General features: G+C 37.9%; 1 protein-coding gene across 1 annotated transcript; it reads left to right on the top strand.

The window, feature by feature from the left end:
* The first annotated feature begins 21424 nt into the window (after positions 1-21424).
* LOC142317523 (uncharacterized) lies at positions 21425-21745 on the top strand. The gene has a single exon (XM_075354084.1). The coding sequence runs from the start codon at positions 21425-21427 to the stop codon at positions 21743-21745; it is 321 nt and encodes a 106-aa protein (XP_075210199.1).
* Positions 21746-23682: the final 1937 nt, after the last annotated feature.

The raw sequence follows: 23682 nt of genomic DNA, 5'->3' as shown, positions 1-23682 counted from the left end.
ACAATAGAACATCCCATTGACAGTTTGACCAAAAGGAACAAATTCCTTATGGATAATGCCTTTGATGTCGAAAAAACAATCATTATGGACTTCATGTTGCTGCGAACTTGGCGTGCTTTTTTTGGTGAACTTAGCAACTTCCACTGCGACAACTGCTGCTTAGTTTCAGGGTCATACCGTACACCCATGTCTCATCACCGGTTATGATGTTGGAGTTGAAGTTAGGGTCATCTCTTGCTGAATTTTTCAATTTACTACAGACAGCTATGCGATGTTTCTGGTCACTGTTCAACAGTCTCGGTACGAATTTTGCAGCATTGCGTCTCATTTTCAAATTCTCCGACAAGATGCGTTGCACGGACCCATATGATATTTGCACGATTGCACAAACATCATGGATTGTTTGTCTACGATCTGCAACAATAGCCTCTCACACTTTTGCGATGTTTTCCGGTGTTGCGCTTGTTGATGGTCTTCCTGAACGCTCATCATCATCGACTGTCATTCGTCCATCTTTGAATCGTTTGTATCACAAAAAAGTTTTACTTTTACTTGTAGCATTGTTACCAAATGCTTCCACAAGCATGCGATGGGTTTCTGCACCAGTTTTTTTTAAGCATGAAGCAAAATTTAATGCAGGTTCTTTGCTCTTTAAAATCTGCCATTTAGAACTTCGCAGAAGGAGTAAAACACAACTGCACGAAAGTCAACAATGCAGTCTCTCACCGTCACAGCTGTTGGAACACTGATTCACAAAGAGTACTGTTAGCCACATCTAGCGGCAGCAGGTCGTACCAGCAATGGTTTGCGCGCGAAATTCAAATTCCCTGAAATTTTGGGTAGCACCTCGTATTTTATTATTATTAAAATAATAATAATTTTTTTTTGTTCATTGATATGTCCAATACCGTTAATGCCATGTATTTTGTGCTATCTCCTCCCTGTAATTATCGCATTCTGCAGTGGGTCTCAGGGTATGCATTCACTAGTATACCTTAAAACACTTGAGACCAGTCAGGAACTGGGATAACTTGTACTTCAGTTCTCCATGTCTGCAGCACAGCCATCTCTAAAAATCCAGGATCAATCTGCAGGTCCATTTGCCTTTCATCGACTGATCCCATCTCTCCTGCCACCTGTGAAGCAATGCCTTTGCACCCACCTTACTACTTAAAATATAATGTAAATTGATTTTGTTCAGTTGCCAAGGAAAGGTTTCTTTTAATATTACAATTCAAGACATGCTTCTTAACTATATTTTAACAGGGAAGTTTTTAAAAATCCTAACTTGACTTAAATTTATACATTTTTCATCTCCACCATATCCTGAAACGGTTTTCACAAAATAGTGCTATCATGTGTAAATTAAAAAAGTATAAAAATGTGATTAATTATACTTTATAAAACTTACTTTATAAGAGGTCTCAATCTTGACAAAAGGATATTAAAACAAATCTCTTGAAAGTACATCAATGAAAAATTGTTATATTAACATTCTCCAAATTAAAAATACTCTTGCATTTCCAATTTTGAGTTCAAATAATGTTCTTTATGAAACCAAAATAGCCTACATTTTTCCAAATGGATGTTCTGCCAGGTGGATCTTGGAGATAATGGATGGTGTGATCCATTAATATTGTTATTAGCATATCTATTGTTTCATTAAATACTTTATATATCAATTAATCAGAAAAGGATGCTGAGTGAATTCAGTGTTGCACTAGGCTTATTAAGTTTGGATAGTGGTGGTTAGATTATATGGTGCAAAGTCAGTATTTAAATTTTGATTAATGTTCTTGATTAACAATCAGTCACCTGTAGCTTGTGCCCAGAGCTGTTTGGGTATCGAACAGAAAGGGAATAACTACGTTGGATTTATCACATTCAGAAGCTGGTTCATGTGAAGAAATTAATTCATGAAGTAAATTATGTATACTTTTTCATATAAATGTGCATTTGCCTATAACAAATGCATATTTATTTTGTTTGGAATAAGAATATACTGTTGATGTAGGCATTCTATTTGGCACATGAAGTGGGGCTATAGGAATACACTTCCTATGTTCTGACTTGTCACATGGAAAATGAAATGCCTATACCAGTATGTGTCAATTATATTAACAATAAAATGTAATTCATATTTTGAAAAACAGATTACAGTCACGTGAAGTTAAAAGTTAAAAATACATCCTGATTTATTTATGTTACACTGCTGACAGATTTTATAAGAAGTAAATAGTAATGAAAACATTTCACAAATCAAAATCAATAAAATATGAGTATGTAAGATATGTTTACCTATAAAGTGAAGACCTGGACATGAAATGGTCCAATGGACTATGGAATGGACATTTTAGACTACATAATCATTATTTTCAGTTTAGTTACTTCGTTTAGGAGAATGAAAATACAACTTACAATAGCAATTACATATCATGTTATAGGTCCTGCGATAAATCTTGAAGTTTGGACTACAACGGCTAGTATGGTGCCTGTTATCCAAGCTGAAAACATTCGGTTTAATTTTCATGTGCAGAAACAAATTGCTTTCATGTAAATACAACTTATTATTTTATGTTATTGGATGATATTATGAGTATTGTGGATTACTTTTAAATAGTTTCTAATTCTGCTATTTATGCTTTATAAATGATTAAGTTTTTGCTATAAAAAGAAATTTTATAGTATATTTTTAAATGCTATACAAATGTAGGCCAGATATTCTCAGCAAATATTATAATTACGTCACTAGGCAAACACTAAATGATAAATTAATTAACATTGTAATAATCTGACATGTGTAAACATAGTTTATAATGTATTGTGATTTTATGTATCGTAAAAATATACACAAGCCAAATATTATAAGTTGGGAAATTAGCAACTTTCTTAGAATCATATCAAGGATTAATATTGCTACATAATTTTGCTGTTTTCAAATACAGCCATAGCTGTAATTAGAGCGTACAGAAGTGTCTGGCATTGAGTTTGTCGAGGATATCGGACTGTCTCCAAAGATGCCATATTAGTGATATCGGCTATCCCACCGATTGACCTTCTCGCTCGACAGCGGAAAGAGAGAGGTGGGGGAATGGAGAAGAAGCAAGCACAGGAACTGCTGATGAACAGATGGGAGGAAAATAGGAGCGGTGGTTGCTCCAAGCAACCACCAGAGCAAAGGTTTTTTAACCTTTGGGGAGCAACCAACGAGTGGAGAGAAACTGTGGGGTGCGAGCTAACCCAGTCCCTTACGGGACATGGGTGTTTCCGCCCGTGTCTTAAGAGGTTCAGACGGATGGTTTCAGACCTGTGTGTGTCTACTGTGGACAGGTTGACTCCGTTGAACGCACAGTCTTCAATTGCTACCACTGGGAGCAATCGCAGAATGTTATCAGACTCTGGAACATCTAGATCCTGATAACGTTATGGACTGCATGCTCAAGTCTAGGAGGAATTCGGGTGTGGTAGAGTCACAGACATCATCAAGGGTAAGCTGGCGGATGGATAATGGGTGACGGCCAGTCTCCGGGAGTAGGCAGCGGGGGTTCACTCAGACGTAGCCTGCCGATGACGCCCGGTGAACGTCAGATCCTGCTGCTCAGAAGCCGGCAGTACGTGTATCCCTCACCCGTCACATAGGAACCGTGTTCATGCCTCACGGCCAGGTCCAGTTCCTTTGGTAAGAGGGGGGAGGTTTTTTAGCGGGTGTACCCCGCATTGCCGTCAGAAAAAAATCTACGGAAAAAAATGAGGTGTAGTTTTGTAGAGACTCACGCCGATCATTCATCAGATTTGTGGTTAATTGAATCCCAATCACCAAAGAATACAGTTAACCATTAACATCCGTTAACATCTAGTATTAAAATTAGCTTATCTTATTAGGATTTAAACCTCAGAACCTTCGATTTCAAAAATCAGTTCAACTATGTGAAACACGGTCACCCAATCTGGTTATAGGAAAAATAAACAAAGGTCATTTCTAGAGACATGAATTGAAAGAATACTGACTAAATTCGGTTTAGATTGAATTTATATCATTCGTATTAAAACAACATGAGTTAATCATTTCCGTACATCAACGCTTAAACAAAGTATGTACATAATATAAAACTTGTCAAAATAGAAAAGAAATCATATTTTAGTCAGCTAGATACCCATAATGTTACGGTAAAATATTAACAGAGAAATTCCTTGTTTGTGTAACAAGAAAATAAACTAAGAATAATTAAAACGTCTAAATGGTAATTTAAAGCATATTTTCTCAATAATTTCGTTAAACTTTATTCATTTCCGTACATCAACGCTTAAACAAAGTATGTACATAATATAAAACTTGTCAAAATAGAAAAGAAATCATATTTTAGTCAGCTAGATACCCATAATGTTACGGTAAAATATTAACAGAGAAATTCCTTGTTTGTGTAACAAGAAAATAAACTAAGAATAATTAAAACGTCTAAATGGTAATTTAAAGCATATTTTCTCAATAATTTCGTTAAACTTTATTTCAATTAAATATTTGGTAATGGAATTACGAATGAAAAGTTCAATCAAAGTTTACTGTAAAAGAAAAATTCACTTGCATTCTACATGAAATGACATTTTTGTTAAATTACGAAAAGTAAACTAACCTAAAAATTGCAACAGAAATTGTTTTAACACTATAACACTTAAGATATGGACATTTTAATCATAAACTAAGTTTAAAACACTTCTGCTTTCTCAAGTTATTACAAAATGAAGGCTTTTTGGATAGCCTGCCTAGAAGTTTTTTTTGGAAATCTTAATAGGTCTTGAACACCAATTTTTATTCAAAAAAATAAACGCATGTTCCATGATATTGATGATGTTGTGGGATGTACAATTGAGAACCAGATTATGAAAGCCACAATACTCGTAATTTCCCCCAAAAAATGTTCATAGAATACAATAGAATAAGTAAATTTCAAAAACTTTTAATAAAAGTGAGGAACGGACCTCTGCTTAAAATTAAAAAAAAATAGTAAAAAAAATGTATATATATGTACACCTCGTACATACATAACAAATTGTTGAAAAATATGTGTTCAACACTCATATATTTTGTGTTCCCCTGAATCAATATAGAATAAGCTAAAAATAAATGACGTAGTACGAAAAAGAATGCGGAATTTCTTGCCAAATAGACGGAAACTTAACCCGGAATTTCATAAAATTGAACAAAATAAACATTTATTTTAAAATGAACGGACTTTTTTATTTTGATCCAATTTACAGTAACTGTCTTTAAACAGAATATGAAAATTCTCAAAAATTCGATGAAATGACAGTTACTTCAGTTTTATTAATACCGAGGTGTCATGTAAACATCCGCGTTATTATCATAATAGTAATTCGGGTAGCTTAGCCCAAGCTTAAAAAAAAAACAACTTGTTTATCTGTTATTACAACATAAAAAGGTTGGGCAAACAGTAACGTGAAATAGCAAAGAAACAAATAAAAGTCCATTACTTCAATAAAAATTTAGAAATAATCTTTGTATATTTTAAAAAGAAAAAATTACAGAGAAACTTTCTTTTTTAAAATTATTTCCTACAACTAGTCAGCGTTTGAAATATTCTGTTTGTACCAAAAGATTGTCAAAACCATTCCTAAGCTAGTTCCAACAATTCGTATTACTAATACTTTATCACATAAGTAAGGGGTTAACCGTTAACCACACATAAAAGTTTAAGTTTTAGGTTACTTTTTATTGGATTTATTATTAATTTTTCTGTTGTATTTACACCACTTTGTACAATTAAAATAAAAAATAAAATTGGGATCTATCATTTTTATCTGTTTTCTAAACTTTTCAATTTACAATAATACAAAATTATTTAAAAAAATAGTTTTTCACATACATTACAGATAAAAATATACAAATTACATTCATAACTTCATAACGGTCCTCAATTACAGAAAATTACAATGACGAAACAACCGTAAAAAATTTGAAAGGCAACAATTTATAAGTCAGTCGATCAGATTTTTCTCCAACCATCACTACAATTTATAAGGTAAAGAAATAACAATGAATTAATAAATAACTACAGTGCTGTTTAGCTTAAATTATGCCATGTTGGTGAGTACACGATTTTTTTGTCATTTAAAAAAAAATAAATAATTTACTTAATTAAACAAGCCTTATGTTGCGTATGCAAATGAGATCATATCCTATCTTAAAGTATTGCTGCGAAACCTTAAATAACGCATATGCTGTACTAAGAGTGGGTGCACAAGACCGCAGCTGGGCCGATGCCGGATGGGTCATTGCCCGACAAGGCGAGGGACCACCGCTTAACCCAACGCTCAGTAATTGCAGCAAATGACGCGCCGCAGTAGAACCGACGTTCAGTTCAGGCCTTCATGAATAATGCACTCCTTGGGCCCCCTCTCGCTCTTTTGTCGAGTCAGCCCCTCTCTCTCTCGCTTGACATCATACACTCATACACTTACAACTCACACCACTGTCGAAAATGAGGCAGCATACAGAATGAGAGACTAACTCCAAAAGGGGGGGAATATGTGTCGACCGACAACACCACACCGTCAATTGTACAAGAGAAATTTTCTGCTTCGTCAATGCTCGCGGCTTTTCGCAGCCTACACGTACTTCATTCTAAATCTTAAAACGCTTATAAAAGAATTGTTTTTTAGCGTATCCATCTTTAGTATTAGGACGAGCAAAACTAAACTTCTTTAACATTTAATATTTTATAAAAATACCAAATTTTTTTTACATTTCAAGTAAGTTACAGTCGGAAAATTTTATCTTTATAATTTGTTTAAATAAAAAAATGATTTTTCTGAATAATAAGAATAATAATTTAATGATGTCTACCGTCATTGAAGAAAACGATACAATAAAAGGAAACATAAATTATTTACTAGCAAAACTATTGTGAATGAATTACTGAAACAATACAAAAAATATGTCATCCCAAGAAATATCTTGTGCATTCAGAAAAAAATATCTTATACAAGACTTATACTGAAAAAGGAGAAAAGTTCTACTTCTATATTACAGTGAATTCATTTCACACAATTAAGAGCAGGGTCTATATTATTTTAACTCCTAACGCGAAAAATAAGAAGTAGAGCTATTAACCGATTAATATTAATTAACTAATTCCTTAAAGTTTTTAATATATAATTCTATGAGATGTTCAATCCCTGAATGGCGTTACTTAATTATTCAAGAGGGTTATTTTACTTCATTTTGATAGGGGTTCTAAACCCCCACCAATATATCATTTTAACAAATTCGATCCCTACATTTAGTAATCTATACCTACATAAATAAAAATGTAAATGTTCGTTTATTCAAAATCTTAAAATTTCCGAAAGTTCTTCACCGATTGCTTTGAAATTTTGACACGTTGCATTTGAATATGCGCGTGTTTTTATATACCTACTATTTATATACCTAAGAAGTCACATCTGTGACAGGTGAAAACATGTTTTTTTTTTAAAACAGCGTAATCTGTTGGACGAAAAACCAACATACGCTATATTAAATATTTTACGATTCTATTTGAATGTTTTCGATATGCGTGTCCGCTATAGACTAAAAAACTACTGGACCAATTTACGCGCGGGAAAAAAGGAAGCAAGGGAAAAATCGAAAAATGTAAAAAGGGTAGAAGGGGAAAATGGAATGAGAAAGGAACAAAAAAAGGGGAATGAAAGGGAAAGGGGTGGAAAAAGGAATATGGGAAAAAGGAAAGGGGGAAAGTGGAAAGGTTAAATCTTGTGAAGTTCCGTAATGTTCATTTTGTTAATGTTTTATCAAACTTTCGGTTGTGTTCATTTAATCTATATGTATACTCAAATCTAGCAGTAGCGAAGCATTGCCGGGTCTGGTAGTATGTAATAAATTGTAAATGCTATCAGTAATGATCGTTAATAACTGTTTGGAAAAAGGTTTTTCGACATTTTTCTCTTTCGTGATAAAAACTAAAATTAAATAAATGGAAGTCACATAATTAGCAAAAACGTCGATCAATCGCTGTATTTCTAAGTGTAGCAACAATCTTCTTTTCAGTTTTCCCCCTCAAATATGGATTCACTATTATATGTATACATGTAATCTAAAATGATGCATTCTACTTAAACACTAATATAAACCAAAGGTAAAGTGTATAAAAACCCGTTGCACAGCTCGATTAACGTGCTGTTACATGAATATAAACTACTTCATAAATATGTAAGCTGCATGAAAATTTCACACAGAACTGAATATGAATAAAAACCCACATTTATCAGGATCACGTATTTTCTCAATATTATCACTTACTGAAGGATCAGCTTAACGGTGAGTCGAATAATTTGAACGAAATTGATTCGATAATTTAGCAGTCAAAGCTCGATTAGACATACAGACCAAAACAGCAAAAATAAATGTACGGCGTAAATACGAATAGAGAATTAAAATAAACTTCCACAACTAACTAATTAAAGATTTTACAAATCAAATAGCAGACTATAAATGCCATTTATATAAAGGGAATCTATCTCTAGATGGAACAGAGTTGAAATGCTTATTTCGATAACTACTATCGAATTTCAGTAGCACTGATACATCTTGATACTTTTACTGCAGCAGAATCATTTCTTGAAACCATACTTAGGACCACTACTAACAGTTTTTTTTACCTTGTAATTTGTTTATTTAAAATCGGTTCTGAGTAAGAAACCACAAGTAAATCGTACGTTTAATTGATGGTATTGATATAATAAAAGATATAAATAAATTAAATACATACATATAAAACATCATATATATACGTACACAATAGCACTAAATAAGACCGCATAGGTTACAAACAGTTACAAATATATTTTCTGGAAAAATATTTCTTTAGTAAATATGTTTGAAATGGAACGGTTCAAAGCTACGAAGTTCACATTTACGCTGCTGTTAAAAAATTTGAAGGTAGTACAAAATAATTAATAAACGATACTCAATACGAACCCTATATAGAATGATAAAAATATTTACGTAATCTGCAGAAAATAATATTGCGATTGATATAGCATTTTTACGGGATGTTTATTGCCACTTGCTTTGTTCTTATTGTTTACCAATGATCTTATGGATTGCATCGGGGAGAGCGCTTGAATCGATGATTTTAATATTTAAGGATTGCCGGCCTCCGTGGCGCGACTGGTAGGGTCTCCGCCTTTCATCCAAAGGTCCCGGGTTCGAATCCCGGTCAGGCATGGCATTTTCACACACTCTACAAATCATTCATCTCATCCTCTGAAGCAATACCTAACGATCGACCCGGAGGTTGAAAAAAAAAAGTTAAAGGATTGTTTGTTATATCCTGATGATCTGACGCTAGTGGCGTCCCGCCAAGAGCGCTTCAGATAATGATTAACGATCTAAAAGAATACTGTAAACAATGGGGATTAATAATTAATTTGGAGAAAACAAAGATTATGGTTTTCAGGGGGGGGGGGTCGGTTAGCGAGACGGGAAAGATGGTTTTGGGGAAATGTGCAAATTCGAGGTGGTCAATAGATACAAATATTTGGGTGTTACTTTCAATTCTTTGCTGTCTTTTGGAAAGCACATAAGGGAACGGGTATCAGTAGCCAATTCTGGTTTGAATAATATGTGGATTAGTTTTCTGGCTAACAATGAAATACCTGTGAAAAGTAAATGGAATGTTTTTCAAACGGTAATGAGGGCGGTGGTAACATACAGGTGACAGGTTTAGGGGTTATTATATGCTCGATGAATTAGAGGTTTTGTTAAGGTTTTTTTACTAAAATTATTCTGTTTGCCGCAGTCCACTCCTAATATAGTATACTTGGAAACGAATAAGATTAATTTATTTCATTTTTATTTTTAGTATGAAGTTTTATATATAATATTTTTAGTATTATGTATTAGGGTGTGGAAGTCAATGATGGAAAGATAAGGCTGTGAGTTTAGAGAGGGGGTGTGAATAGCACGTGTGATACGTGTGTACAGTTGAATGGTGTGAATGAATGCATGAAGAAGGACTTAAAGGAGAAATGGATGATGCGTGCGGAAAAGTCGTTATTTAACAATATTTACCATCATCTGGATTATGTACTCGAAGATCGGAATTATCTTAGTTGTACATTTAACAGGAGCGAAATGTCGGTAATATTTAGAACGCGGGGTGTACTATGGAGATTAAATAAAAGTCTGGGTAGGGAGGGCAGGTAGTGTTATGCACATTATGCAATAGGATTTAAGAAGGAGACATATCACATTTTATCAGAAGTTTCCTGGTACTAGTGTATATAAGAAATTCTAAACTGGGCAACATTGTCTTAACAGGGGAACAAACAATTAATCTACTTAATGGAAGGGATTGAAAAAGACTGATAGGATTTATTAGGTGTGCTTGGTCTTACAGATCTAGTTTAGTTGGTGAATTTAATACTTAAGAGTCAAATAAGGAGGCATGTGTATGTGTGAGTATGCTATCCAGGAGCTTCGAATTTAGGATGAAGTATATCGCTGAGTCTCGCTGCACTGAAACATATAATTTAAAGGTGAAGTCATAATCAAACTACATTAATAAAATTTATGTTCATTAGACTGAGTGCAGATTGATAATTATCTCATACGTGTTGTTTTGTACTAATTATTATTTTTGATCATTTAGGCAATACATATCCATAGTTTACAAGAACTTAGTCAGCAATTTGCCCTGTTAGTGTAAGAACTTCCTAAACTAACCGCTTTACAATTCAAATCAGCGACCAGTATAACTCTCCTATCAGCCCTATATATTAAAGCCTGCAACCTAGACACAAAATCTTCATATTGTTCTAAACTACAATTAGGGGTGATATATGCAATTATTATTATTGCATTTCCAACCTCTACCGAAACCAAACCCTGGCTTCTATCAAACAATCGGCATCTTAGTCTACCGGTGGCATCCTGTATGGCTATATCTGCATTGGTGTCTTTGCACCACACATTTTTTGCAGCTAGTAGTTTGTTCAGCTCCATTATTACCAAAAACTCTGTCTGATAATTCTTGACTATCTCATCAACCATGTCGTGTGACAATGTACTTCTGTTAGAATTGGCTAAAATCAATCTAAGCATCACACGTGGTCTGACACCATAGGCCTCCTGTGCTGTGTCCAGTCCTTCATGCATATTCAGGACAATTCACCTTAAAGTGACCATCTTTGCTGAAAATAAAACAGCATCTTCTTCTGTCTGGGCCGACAAAATTGATTGCCTTGTGACTTACTGCCCAACATCTGTAACATTTGTCTGATTCAACACCTGGAATCACATGACACAAGACCCAGCCAATTTTGATTCAACCTATTTGCAAATTGCATCAGCTACCCTGCCTGGCAGAAGTACCGTTGCTGTCTTAGTAACCCCAACCCCCTCAGCAGTTGATCTCTATCCAATTCTGTTAATGGTAACAATACCTCGATCACTTACTCCGTGGTAGACATCATGTCTATGTCCTTTATAAGTACACATTTGTACCTAATTCTCCTGGAACAAAAGACTTTTACACCTTCTACATATTCAGTGAACTTTTTTTATTTTTTTTGTTGTTTTTATCAACCTGCCCAGAGGAGCATACCAGAGCAAACACTACCAAAAAATTAATTACCCTTCATGGACACCTGACACCTCAATTGTTCACCGTTAGCAACAAGTTCTGCTTTAAACCTCGTTGCAACAAACAGTAATACAACCTGTTTAGAAAAATCATTACATAAGGACATAATAAGTATCAAATAAAATTCTGATGTTTATTAGCTGAATTATAGGAAATTGAATTTGATTACAAGTACATATATGTACTTGTAATCAGAATCAGCAGCATATTATAATATGAACTTAATAAACTACTGCATTCTTATTTATAATAATGTATAGGTAAATGAATACTGAATAGATACTTGAATATATGATGAACTAATGGCTGTATCTTAGCCAACAGATGCCACTGCAAACCCATGACTGACTTTATTCTCTATTCACATATAACACATATTTTCCCCGAAGGGGAGTCTTATTCTTTAAGACTTTGGGGGTTGGCGTCCACGGGCCTAGCCTCTGCAGCTTTTCTTCCCACTACACACTTAGCTGCAGAATACTTTTCACTATACACGTATACTACACCAGGTACACTACATGAATTACAACATATACATTTACTCGACTACACAACAACATCCAACACAGTTTTCTCTTTCACTTACACTTGATGGTGTTGTGACATTGTACGAAATGCAACCGTAACCCAAGGTGGGAACTATCGTGCCGATGGGTGAATGGCTCTACGTAGTGAGTCTCGAACGATGTCCTCTAGGCACCAGAGCAAACCCAGTTGTATTTAGCTCTAGCTCCAGTACACGTGCGCTCTGCTGGAGTGGTCTATTGTATCGCCGGTTCTCGTGAACCAAAATTTCAGTTCCTACACCCAATTCTATGATGGTTGGTGGTTCATCTAAAAAAACCACCACTTTAAGTCTGGTGAAAAGGCCTCGGTCAGCTTCGTCTGGCGAGGATAATTTTGTTACAGCCAATGAAGATGGTGTTCGGTGCAAGAATGTCCGATTTGTTGTTGTTAAGAATAATCAGGAGGGTGGCTCCCTTCAAAAGGTCTCACCTTTCTTGATTAGTAAATGCATCACAGGATGTATTGGTTCTCCGAAGAACATTAAACAAATTATGTGATGGGACAATTCTGGTGGAGACGTATAACGACGAGCAGAGTCGGTCTTTGTTGCGTCTGACCAATATGGGCTGCATAATCTTAAGTACGGCATGCCACAGGACCCGAAATACCAGCCGAGGAGTGATTTTTTGTCGTGACCTTCTAGAAATGAATTTGATGGAAATTGCAGATGAACTTAGTACTCAGGGTGTTGTACAGGTGAAACGTATGATGAGACGGCAGAACGGAACAGAGGAATCGACGCCGTCCATTATACTGACGTTCGGTCTTCCTGTTCCTCCAGAGAGGATTAGAGTGGGTTACCTCTCCGTTCGGGTACGCAAGTTCATTCCCAACCCACGGCGGTATTTCAGGTGCCAAAGGTACGGTCACATTACAACATCTTGCTCGAGGTCGGAGATCTGTGCTCGATGTGCTACCGAAGGCCACAGTGACGCTAACTGCGAGGAAAGAGAAAGATGTGTGAACTGCAATGGTTCGCATACGGCTCGCTCCCGGGATTGCCCAACCTTTAAGGAAGAGAAGGCGATTCTTAAGATCTGTACTGAGCAGAAACTATCTTTCCCAGCTGCACGCAGGGAGTATAGGAAGATAGTTAACTCACGTAATCTCGTTCAACCTGATGTGTCCTTCGCCACTGCTGCGTCAAAACAGACTGCTACACCTGTTCATGCTCCACAGTGCGGATCCTGCACAGAACTTAAGAAGCTCGTTCAGATGCTTTCCGATCAGGTTAGTTCGCTTACGGCCACTATTTCCGGGCTGACGAGGATGAGTGAAAAGTCCTGCGTCTCAATAATGGAATCAAACAGTGTGGTCCGTACAAACGTTCCTACTCCCAAAGTGCTGCCGACAGCCACTATTTCCGGGCTGACAAGGGTGAGTGAAAAGTCCTGTGTCGCAGTAACTGAATCCAACGGTGTGGTTCATAAAAAAGTTCCTGCTCCTAACGTGCTGCCGGTACGGGAAGAGGCTACCACAGACGGCGGTAAGCCGACTAACAAGGTCCCCACGAAAGTGACCCGCATGGCCACCCCCTCTGGGATGTCAGTAGCGACATCCCATTCTCATAAATCTCCTCCACCGTCACCCCATATACGGGAGGATATGGTTGAGGAACCTCCCGACCCAAAGGCGTCGGAGTTATCTAAGGTGAAGAACACAAAAAAGAAAAATAGAATCATTTACAACTGAATTCTATATGGTTTCCTGAATATATTTATTATTTATTATTATTATATTTACATTTTTTACTTTATTTTAATTTTATGAACATTATTCAGTGGAATGTTCGGGGTGTATGGTCCCGCATTGCAAGATATTGGAGTACTGGCGCAGCTGCATGATCCGATTGTCATGTGTTTCCAGGAGACTCATCTTCTGCGACATGACCCAATCGCACTCAGGGGATACTTTTGTGAGAGATTCGACTGTGTAGTGGACGGTAGAGAGAGTGGTGGAGTGGCTATTTTCATGAGGGATGAGGTATCAGCTACAAGGATTCGACTGACCACTCTCGTTCCTGCTGTTGCAGTGAAGAACTCTGTCCCCTTCAAGTTGCATATCTGCAATCTATATCTCTCGCCGAACACTGAGTTCAGTGCTCTGGATATCTCAGACCTCCTCGCACAAATACCATCTCCAACATTAATAGTGGGAGACTTCAATGCCCACCATGTTTCTTGGGGCTCGACTTTCTGCTCCACTCGGGGAAATATAGTACACGATGTGAGACAGGACTTGGACCTTTGTTTGCTGAATGATGGGTCTCATACATTCATGTCTTTATCATCTGGTACTGTGTCTAATGTCGATCTCTCCATGTGCTCGCCGGCTTTACTCCCTCGTTTTGATTGGTCTGTTTGTGATGATTTTCATGGCAGCGACCATAAACCAATTGTTCTTCGTTTCGGTGTGGACCACGAGGTTCGGAGAAGGCCACGGAGGTGGATTGTCGAAAAGGCAAATTGGGATGGATATCGTATGGTCTTCTAATCGCAGTATGACGTCGGTGCGGACATCCTTGAGCAACTTTCCTCTTTTACGTCCAAAATACTTGAAACAGCCAGCAGATATGTCCCACAAACATCGGGTAATCCTAAACGTCCTTCCGTTCCGTGGTGGAATGATGATTGCAAGTGTGCTAATCGGAATCGACGGCGAGCACTACGCAAATTCAATAATAGGCTACAACTGAACATCTAGAAATGTACCGCAGGGCTAGGGCAGTGTGCCGTCAGGTCTTCTTGACTGCTAAGAGGAATTCATGGACGAAGTATGTGAACTCCATCTCACGTACTACTCCCACATCTACTGTGTGGAGAAAAATCCATGCAATTTTCAGGTCACCAGGGCAATCTATTCTTGGTCTCGTCGATGAGGGGGAACTCCTTACGTCATCTTCGGCTGTAGCAAATACTTTAGTGAAATCTTTCCGTTCGGTGTCTCTCACCTCGTCATATAGTAACGACTTTCAGAGGTACAAAGCACGGATGAAAGTATTGGGGTTGAATATTGGTGTTTCGGATGGTGAATTGAACACTCCATTCTTACTTAAAGAATTGTTGCACGCACTTAGGAACTCTCGTGACACTTCCCCTTGAACGGACAACGTTCGCCTTTGTATGCTTTCGCACCTTCCTGACTCAGCACTACAACATCTTTTGAGTATTTACAATGGTTTATTCTCCGGACAAGTCTTTCCGCCCGACTGGTCGGAGGAATTTATTATACCAGTTCTAAAGCCTGGCAAAGAGAAAACCGATCCCTTAAGCTACCGCCCTATTTCTTTGACAAGCGTGTTGTGTAAAGTAATGGAGAGGATGGTGAACCGCAGGCTTGCGTGGTACTTAGATAAACATGGCTTTCTTTCTTCGGAACAGTGTGGTTTCTGACATGGGAGATCTTCCATTGACTATTTGGTGTCGATGGAGACAGCCATACAAAACGCCTTCCTGAACCGCCAACACCTCGTTGCTATCTTTTACGATATAAAGAAGGCGTACGACACGGCCTGGCGACGTGGCATTCTTAACACCTTTAGGAGGTGGGTGATCACTGGCAACATGCTTGCTTTTATACGGGGATTCTTTAATCATCACTGGACGTTTCGTGTTCGTGTAGACGATTCACTTTCAGACAGTGTCGTCTCAGAAAATGGGGTACCGCAAGGTAGTGTATTAAGTGGCACCTTGTTTTCTGTGGCCATAAACAGCATTACCAATTGTGTACAGGCTCCTGTCTCTTGTTGTCTTTTCGTTGATGATTTTGTTATTTACGTTGCGAGCCGCTCTACAACCACTGCGGAGCGACTGATGCAGAACACTATATTTCGCCTTGAGGCTTGGTCAGGGACTACTGGTTTCACATTTTCACCCGACAAGACGAAATGTGTAGTCTTTTCCCGGCTACGGAACCCTTCTAATCCGCGGGTTTTTCTGAACAGGGAGTTTATTGCTGTCTACTTACGTCAGGTTTCTGGGTTTGCTTTTTGATAGCCGTCTTACTTGGGTTACACATATGAGAGATTTGAGGACAAAGTGTTCCAAACTTTTGGATATGGTGCGGGTCCTAAGTAACACCAACTGGGGGGCCGATCGGTCGTGTATGTTACGTTTTTAATACTCCCTTGTTCGTTCCCGTTTGGATTATGGTTGTGTCGCCTATTTCTCAGCTCGTCAAAGCTAATTTAAGATGCTGAACGGTGTGCATCATTCTTTTCTTCGGCTTGCCACGGGTGCGTTTAGATCGAGCCCTATCGCAAGCTTACTTGTAGACAGTGGCGAGCCATCACTTTGGAATAGACGAGACCAGCTTTTGTTATCTTATTTTGCCCGTCTCAGCGGACAGCCGAATCACCCAGCTTTTGACCCAGTTCTTAAGAATCCTAATTTGAGGAAGTATGAGGACCGTCCACGTTGTACTGCGCCTGTGGGTGTCCGTACACGACGTCTGCTGCAGCGTATGAATGTTGGCACTCCCTCGTTCTTTCCATCATGTCCGTGCTCGAATCCCCCGTGGAGAATAAACCATGTAAATTTTACGTTTGATCTTACAACGTATGATAAACAATCAACGCCACCTATTGTTTACCAGCAGGTGTTCCAGTTTCTCCTCACCAAGTCGAACCCAGACGTGGTGGTATATACTGATGGGTCGAAGCATGACGGTAACGTTGGTTGTGCTTTTGTTTTCAGTGAACGGACTTATATGTTTGGCCTACCCGGTGTTACGAGTGTGTTCACCGCGGAACTACTCGCTGTGGATAGGGCTCTAAGTATCGTTGGTCCTAAATATAGGAACATTCTTATTTGCAGTGACTCGTACAGTGCTCTCCAGGCGTTGGAAAACCTTTATTCCGGACATCCTGTCGTCGTTGGCATTTATGATAAAATCGCTGAGTTAGAAAAACGAAACAAGGGGGTAGGTTTTTGCTGGATCCCTAGCCACGTTGGGATTCTTGGTAATGAGGCAGATTCTGCTGCGAAAGATGCGTGTATTCAGCCTCCTTTCACCGCCCGAGTTACTACCTTTGATTTTATTAATCATATAAAACAATCACTGCGAGCAAGGTGGCAAAGTGGCTGGACGGCTGCCGTCGATAGTAAACTTCGACGGATTAAGGACTCAGTGTTGCCGTGGGGCTCCTCCTGCAGGAACTCTCGTCGTGAGGAAGTGGTCCTCTGCCGGTTAGGGTTGAGGCATACGAGGATCACATACGAATATCTAATGTCGGGAGGAGACCCACTCCTGTGCACACGATGCAACTGCCGCATGACTGTGCACCACATTCTCATGGACTGCGTATGTTATGCGGCATTGCGTCGTCAATTTAATATACCCAGCAGCATTCGTGATGTCTTGGGCAATGATGGCAGGGTTTTGGAACGAATGTTTCTCTTTTTGCATAGTACTGGGTTACTGCAAAGGATTTAATATACTTATATATGTTTTTCTGTAAGGAGAGTTTTTTAATAATTTTAATCTTTCTTTTCGATTTGATTTTTTAATTCTATAATTTTAACCTTTCTTTTCGATTTGATTTTTTAATTCTGTGTTTAGTTTTACTATCCGGGGTAGGTTTTGCACAACCCATCACAGTTAGGTAAGTTTTTATACTTTCTTTATTCTATTGTTTTTATCTTTAATATTTTATCAACTTTGTCTGTGATATTAGTTTTGAGTTTTATTTTGCCTTTTCGCTTGTTTTAGTAAATTTTTATTATATGATTAATATTATGTTTACACCTTGTATAGCTAATTATTTTGGAGTTATATTACCCTTTTAATAATAACTACCGGGCGATGATAACGCCCAAGCGTTTTTCGCCCACAAACAACCAAAAAAAAAAAAAAAAAAACACAGAAGACCAAGTGAGTTAGCATGTCAAATAAAGAGCATGTAATACAAAATTAATACTAGTAGTACATAGCAGATACAAACATAAAATATGTATAGAAATTAAAAAAAAATTGAATTAGATGTAATTAATTGATTACCCATTTGTTTTTATCAGAAATACAAATAATTTTTTTTGTTTTTTGCAAAAAAAAATTAATTTTGTGTTAAGTTATATGTATATTTTACATGTGTATTTGAATGCCTTTCAAGAAAGCTACCTTAAAGTTTCTAGATAACTGAAAAGTTTACTTTTTCTCTAAATGATAATTAAACCTAAAACATTGCTGAATTAAATATATGGATTTAAATAATGTTAAGCCCAAAAAAGACTCAGCATTTAAATAACAACACTCTTACTCAATACAATTACAAAAATATAGCAAGAGGCAGCACATTCATAAAACCATTGGTTTAAAATATTTAATAGGATAAAACTGGATCAAAGAGGTTTTAATTTCAGTTTTTGGTACAAATTTGCTAAAAAATATTTAAAAGCCCTTTACTTGTTGGTTTTTACTGATCCCCAGTCAAATTTATGCCCAATCATGTCTTAATATACTTGTATGATGAATTAATGCATGCATCTGAGCCAATAGCTGCTACTGCCAACCATATGTCCAACTGTATTCTCTGTTCACCTACAGCACTATCTCATCTAATTTCCTAAGCTCATGAAGATGAATCAGGGCTCAAGATTCACTACCATACAGGGACCTCCCTGCAGATGCAAAGCTCATCATCAGCTGCCAGGCAAACCGAAACAGATATTAGTTTAAATTAACATGGTTGGTGAGCAACCAGGCACCCATTGCCCTTAAAAACAAGCTCGAGGCATACAATCCCCCAGATCCTGTATAAAATTATACAAGGATCTTCCCTTAGTCATGATGTCCCATTCCAGCTGCAATGCTTCTGTCGCGAGCCTCTGTAGTCTCTTTCGCAGGTGGAAGATGGGCAACTGAATGAAATTTAAATCCTGTGCATTGTGATCACCTTTCCGCTCCGGTACTGGCCCGGCCCGAAACCAGATACCAAATATCTCGACCTCCCGGTCTCTTCGCAATCTTCACATGGCCGTCCAAACTTTCAACACTCTAAATTGATTGGGAGAGCCTTTCCCAATACAGTGTAGCTTCATAGGAGGTTGTTTTAAAAATACCAGTGCATACAATTAAGGCTCTTTGCTGGAAACTTCTTAAATTTTGAACAAGTGCTCGATTGATATTCAACCTGAGCGCCCAAACGGGCGCCGCGTATGAGGTCATGCTTTCGAAGACACCTCGGTACGCCATGTACATTTGACGGCCCGACAGCCCCATAGTCTTTCTGAGCAATCCTCCTACTAAGTTTGTGAATCACTGTGACGGCGCCCGCCGCTATTTGCTTAATGTGGTTTACTTTTCATCAAACAAAACACCTAGGTATTTATGAACTCTAACTCGGCTGATTACACAGCCTTTATATGTCATATGAGGGGTTACGACTGAACGGTAATTTGTCTGCACCCTTGAGAAGCATAAACTTCGTCTTGGGCACAGAAATAATTAAATTTTGAATGTCTATTCAGCCATCTACGGTTGACAAGGCCACCTGCGCCCGGTCTTCTAGATGTGGTCGAGAACTAAAAGGAGACAGTCATCGGCGAAAGCCCGGGCCTTGACCGCTTCTGAAAATGTCCATCCCAAAAATCCGTCGAATTCCACAGCACGTGACCGAGAACGGAACCCTGCGGGCTTCCTCTGGTAACGGATTTTTTTTCACTAGGTGCGCATCCTTAAACAGAGACGTACGGTTAGACAAATAGTCACGTACTACGGCCTGTAGGGCTACGGAACATTGCAGCGTCCAACCTCACAGAGAGGACAGAACTCCAAGGAAGGAAATGCTGCCTCTATGTCTATAAACCTTGCCAAAACATATTTGCAGTCGGCGCTTTCCACCTCGGCAAGAGCATTTAAGATGCAATCCTCGGTGCCAAGCCCTTTCATGAAGCCATACTGGCCTCAATTTAGAAAACAGTTCACCTCAATTCTTTCCCAGAGCCGTTCCGCAACCAGCCTTTCAGGCAACTTGCCGATTACCGGCAAGAGGCTGATGGGTCGATAACTGCCGACCTCATTAGGATCCTTTCCTGGTTTTAAGAACACCCTCACCAAAGCCACCTTCCAAGTCGGGAAGCAGCCCCAGCTTAGGCATCCTAAGAACAGCCTGCCAAGCGGCTCTTTTATGACAGGCAGCAATTGTAGAATATATCCGGGTCAAGTTGTTCAATCTCCGGTGCCTTTTTCAGTGCCATTCGAGAAACCACTCGGTTTTTATCAACGGAATCCCGTACGCCATGGAAGGGCATAGCTCCCGCCGCAATGCCAACCTCGCTTCACCCTCCAGAGTATCGAGGAATTCCCGGTAAGTCGCCACAGATGTTAGTGTGATCACGACCACTAAACCGCATCGAACATTGGACAGCACGTGCCATGGCTTTGTCCGGTAACATGATTTTGCGAGCTGCCAGGGTTGCGCTCCAATTCGCGCATGGTGTCTTGCCGTAACTGGAGTCTGGCTTTCTTGATTGCATGAACATACTCATTACGAGCGCGCTGGTAGATTCGCAGACCCTCAGCGCGCACGTCAACAACGAGAATCCCCGTTACGGGGCTGGGATATCATGACTAGAGGAGAGTCTCTTGAAGAAGCTATGAAGATACAAAATTAATTACGCCATATATTTAAAAATGATGCTATACACTGAGAAAATGGCACTCAATTATCAACTATTACAGAATCTCTGCAGTGAAGAAATATAAACAGTAAAGGTTTACGATGGCAATCAGGATGACACAGTAAAAACTTAAACTACATTGTAAAAACGTTAGGAGTACATTGGAACCCACAGTATGATACATTTCATTTTGTCATGCACATTGAGGACAGAAGCTGTCAATACATCTCAAAAAGGTTAATACTTTCATTAGTCTCCAGGATTTTCGATACACTTGGATTAATTGGCCCTGTAGTTTTAACTGTAAAAATGCTCTTACAAGATCAAGTAAAATGGCAGATCAAGTAAAATTGGGAAGAATACAAGTACTGTATATGAAATACCACTTCATATACAGAACAAGTGGCTAACTATAAGGAATTCATTTATAACACTCAACAATTTAACAATACCTAGATATATTCATGGTGGAGCAGATAACAATTTACAATTACATACATTCTCAGATGCATCAAAAAAGGGTATGGTGCATGAGTATATCTCAGGAGTGAAGATAGTCAATGTAATGTCAAAACAATGTTGGTATGTTCAAAGTCTAGAGTCGCCCCTTTAAAAAGGTTAACCTTACCATGGTTAGAATTATGTGGAGCCACTTTGGCTGCTAAATTATCATACACAACAACTATATCTTTAAAACTAAACTTAAACAATCGATACTATTGGTCAGTTTCAAAAATCGTTCTAGCATGGATAAAGTCATCTTCCACTAACTGGAATGTATTTGTAGCAAACCGCGTTGGAAAGTTCCTAGAAATTTCAGACGCTGATGAATGGAATCATGTGAGAGGTGATGACAATCTTGCTGATAGGGCTTCACAAGGAGTTTCAACGGAATAATTGTTAAAGTCAATGTTATGGTGGCATGAGTCAACGTGGTTGTCAGATTCTTCCACATGGCAGCAACCATTGGATTTGGAGTTCTATGAAGACAACATACCTGAACGAAAAAGTCTACGTGATCACTTTAGATGATGATTTGCCTGCAGATATTTGTCTCTTGTTAGGCTTTAGCGCGTATCAGCATACATTCTTCATTTCATAAATAATGCAAAACTGAAAGATCACAGTTTAAGAACACATATGGATTATTACAAATGAATGAATTAGATCAACCAATGATCACTCTTGTCAAGACAGTTCAAAAAAGGGCATTAAGTGATGACTACAATCAGCTAAAAAATGGCAAGGAATTGAGCACACATAAATCCCTGTGCCCATTTATTAACAAAGATGATATTATCAGAGTTGGTGGTTGAATACATAATTCAGATTCAAGCAACTATCAATAACATCCTGCTGTTCTTCCATATAATCATCACTTCACAAAACTGGTTGCAAAACATGAGCACATTAAACAGTTACAATCGAGATCACAAGCATTACTTGCTTCACTTTGACAACAGTTTTGGCCTGTTAACGGATGAAAACTTGTAAAACAAATAGTTCATGAATGCGTTATATGCTTCAGAGTAAAACCAAGGTACATTCAACAACAAATGGGAGATTTGCCTCCCGAAGCAGAGCAACCGTCTAGATCATTTCTTAATGTCGGAGTGAACTACTGTGGACCAATTGAAATTCTGATATCACACAAACAAGGATCTAAAACAATCAAGGGATACATTTCATTATTTGTTTGTATGGTCACGAAAGCTATTGACTTATTCAAGAATTAACCACCAAATCCTTCTTGGCAGCATTACAATGCTTTACATCATGGAGAGGAAAATGCTTTAAAATATTCAGTGACAACGCAAAGAATTTCTTTGGAGCCTTAAACAAATTAAACCAACTTTTATCATCAAGAGCACATCATGAAACAATACATGATACCGTCGCTGAAGACAATATTACCTGGTGATCCTACCAGATCTCCTCATTTTGGAGGACTATGGGAAGCCAGAGTAAAATCTGTAAAACATCTCTTGCTCGGAACAATTAGTAAGGCATCATTGACATACAAAGAATTATACACGATTTTAAGTAGAATAGAAAGTTGGGTTTAAATTCCTGTCCATTAACTTATCTTTCTTCTGATCCCTCAGATCTTTCCCCTTTAACCTCTGTGCATTTTCTAATAGGTCAGTCACTCACCACGATTCCAGAGGTCAGCATTAACCGCCTCAGTAGGTGGCAACGTATCAATCAACTAACTATGCAATTCTGGGAATGACGGCGTAAAGATTACATCAGTGAACTTCAGCAACAGGTTAAATGGAAGACTACATCAAAAAATCTTCAAGTTGGTACTGTAGTTATCATTCAAGAGGATAACGCTTCTCCTCAACATTGAAGATTAGGTTGTGTAATAGAAACAAGTGAAAGGTTCAAACATTAGTCGTTGTGGTAAAGACTCAAACAAAAACATTAAAAAGAAGTATTATGAAGATGTGCCCACTTCCAAACATGGATTAGACAGAATTCAGCTAGTGTGGCTGATTTGTTTATACATTTTGTTCAATTTTGTTTTTTAGTTTTAATTTTCTTTTATTCATTTTTTTTTGAGGTTGAAAACGGATTGTTTTCAAGGTGGGCGGAATGAGTAGTGCGGGTCAGTCGGCTTCAAGGAGATGTGTACGTGCAGTGTTCAATTAAGACATTACAATTCATACAGTATGACTACCGCGTTTATTCATGTGTAATTTTTATACAATAAAAATAAAGCATTATTTAATAAATTCAATTGAACTTTATTTGGGAGTAGTTCATTCCCTAACACGATCAATTTTACCAATTATGAACGACCTTGAACATGACCGACAAATTTTACATAT

The sequence above is a fragment of the Lycorma delicatula genome, chromosome 1 (assembly GCF_047948215.1).
Source record: "Lycorma delicatula isolate Av1 chromosome 1, ASM4794821v1, whole genome shotgun sequence".
Lineage (NCBI taxonomy): Eukaryota > Metazoa > Arthropoda > Insecta > Hemiptera > Fulgoridae > Lycorma > Lycorma delicatula.
This window is presented reverse-complemented; position numbering and strand designations above follow the sequence as displayed.

Excerpts from the sequence above, each read along its gene's own strand:
- LOC142317523 (XM_075354084.1), top strand. The coding sequence starts at position 21,425 with ATGTTGGTATGTTCAAAGTCTAGAGTCGCCCCTTTAAAAAGGTTAACC.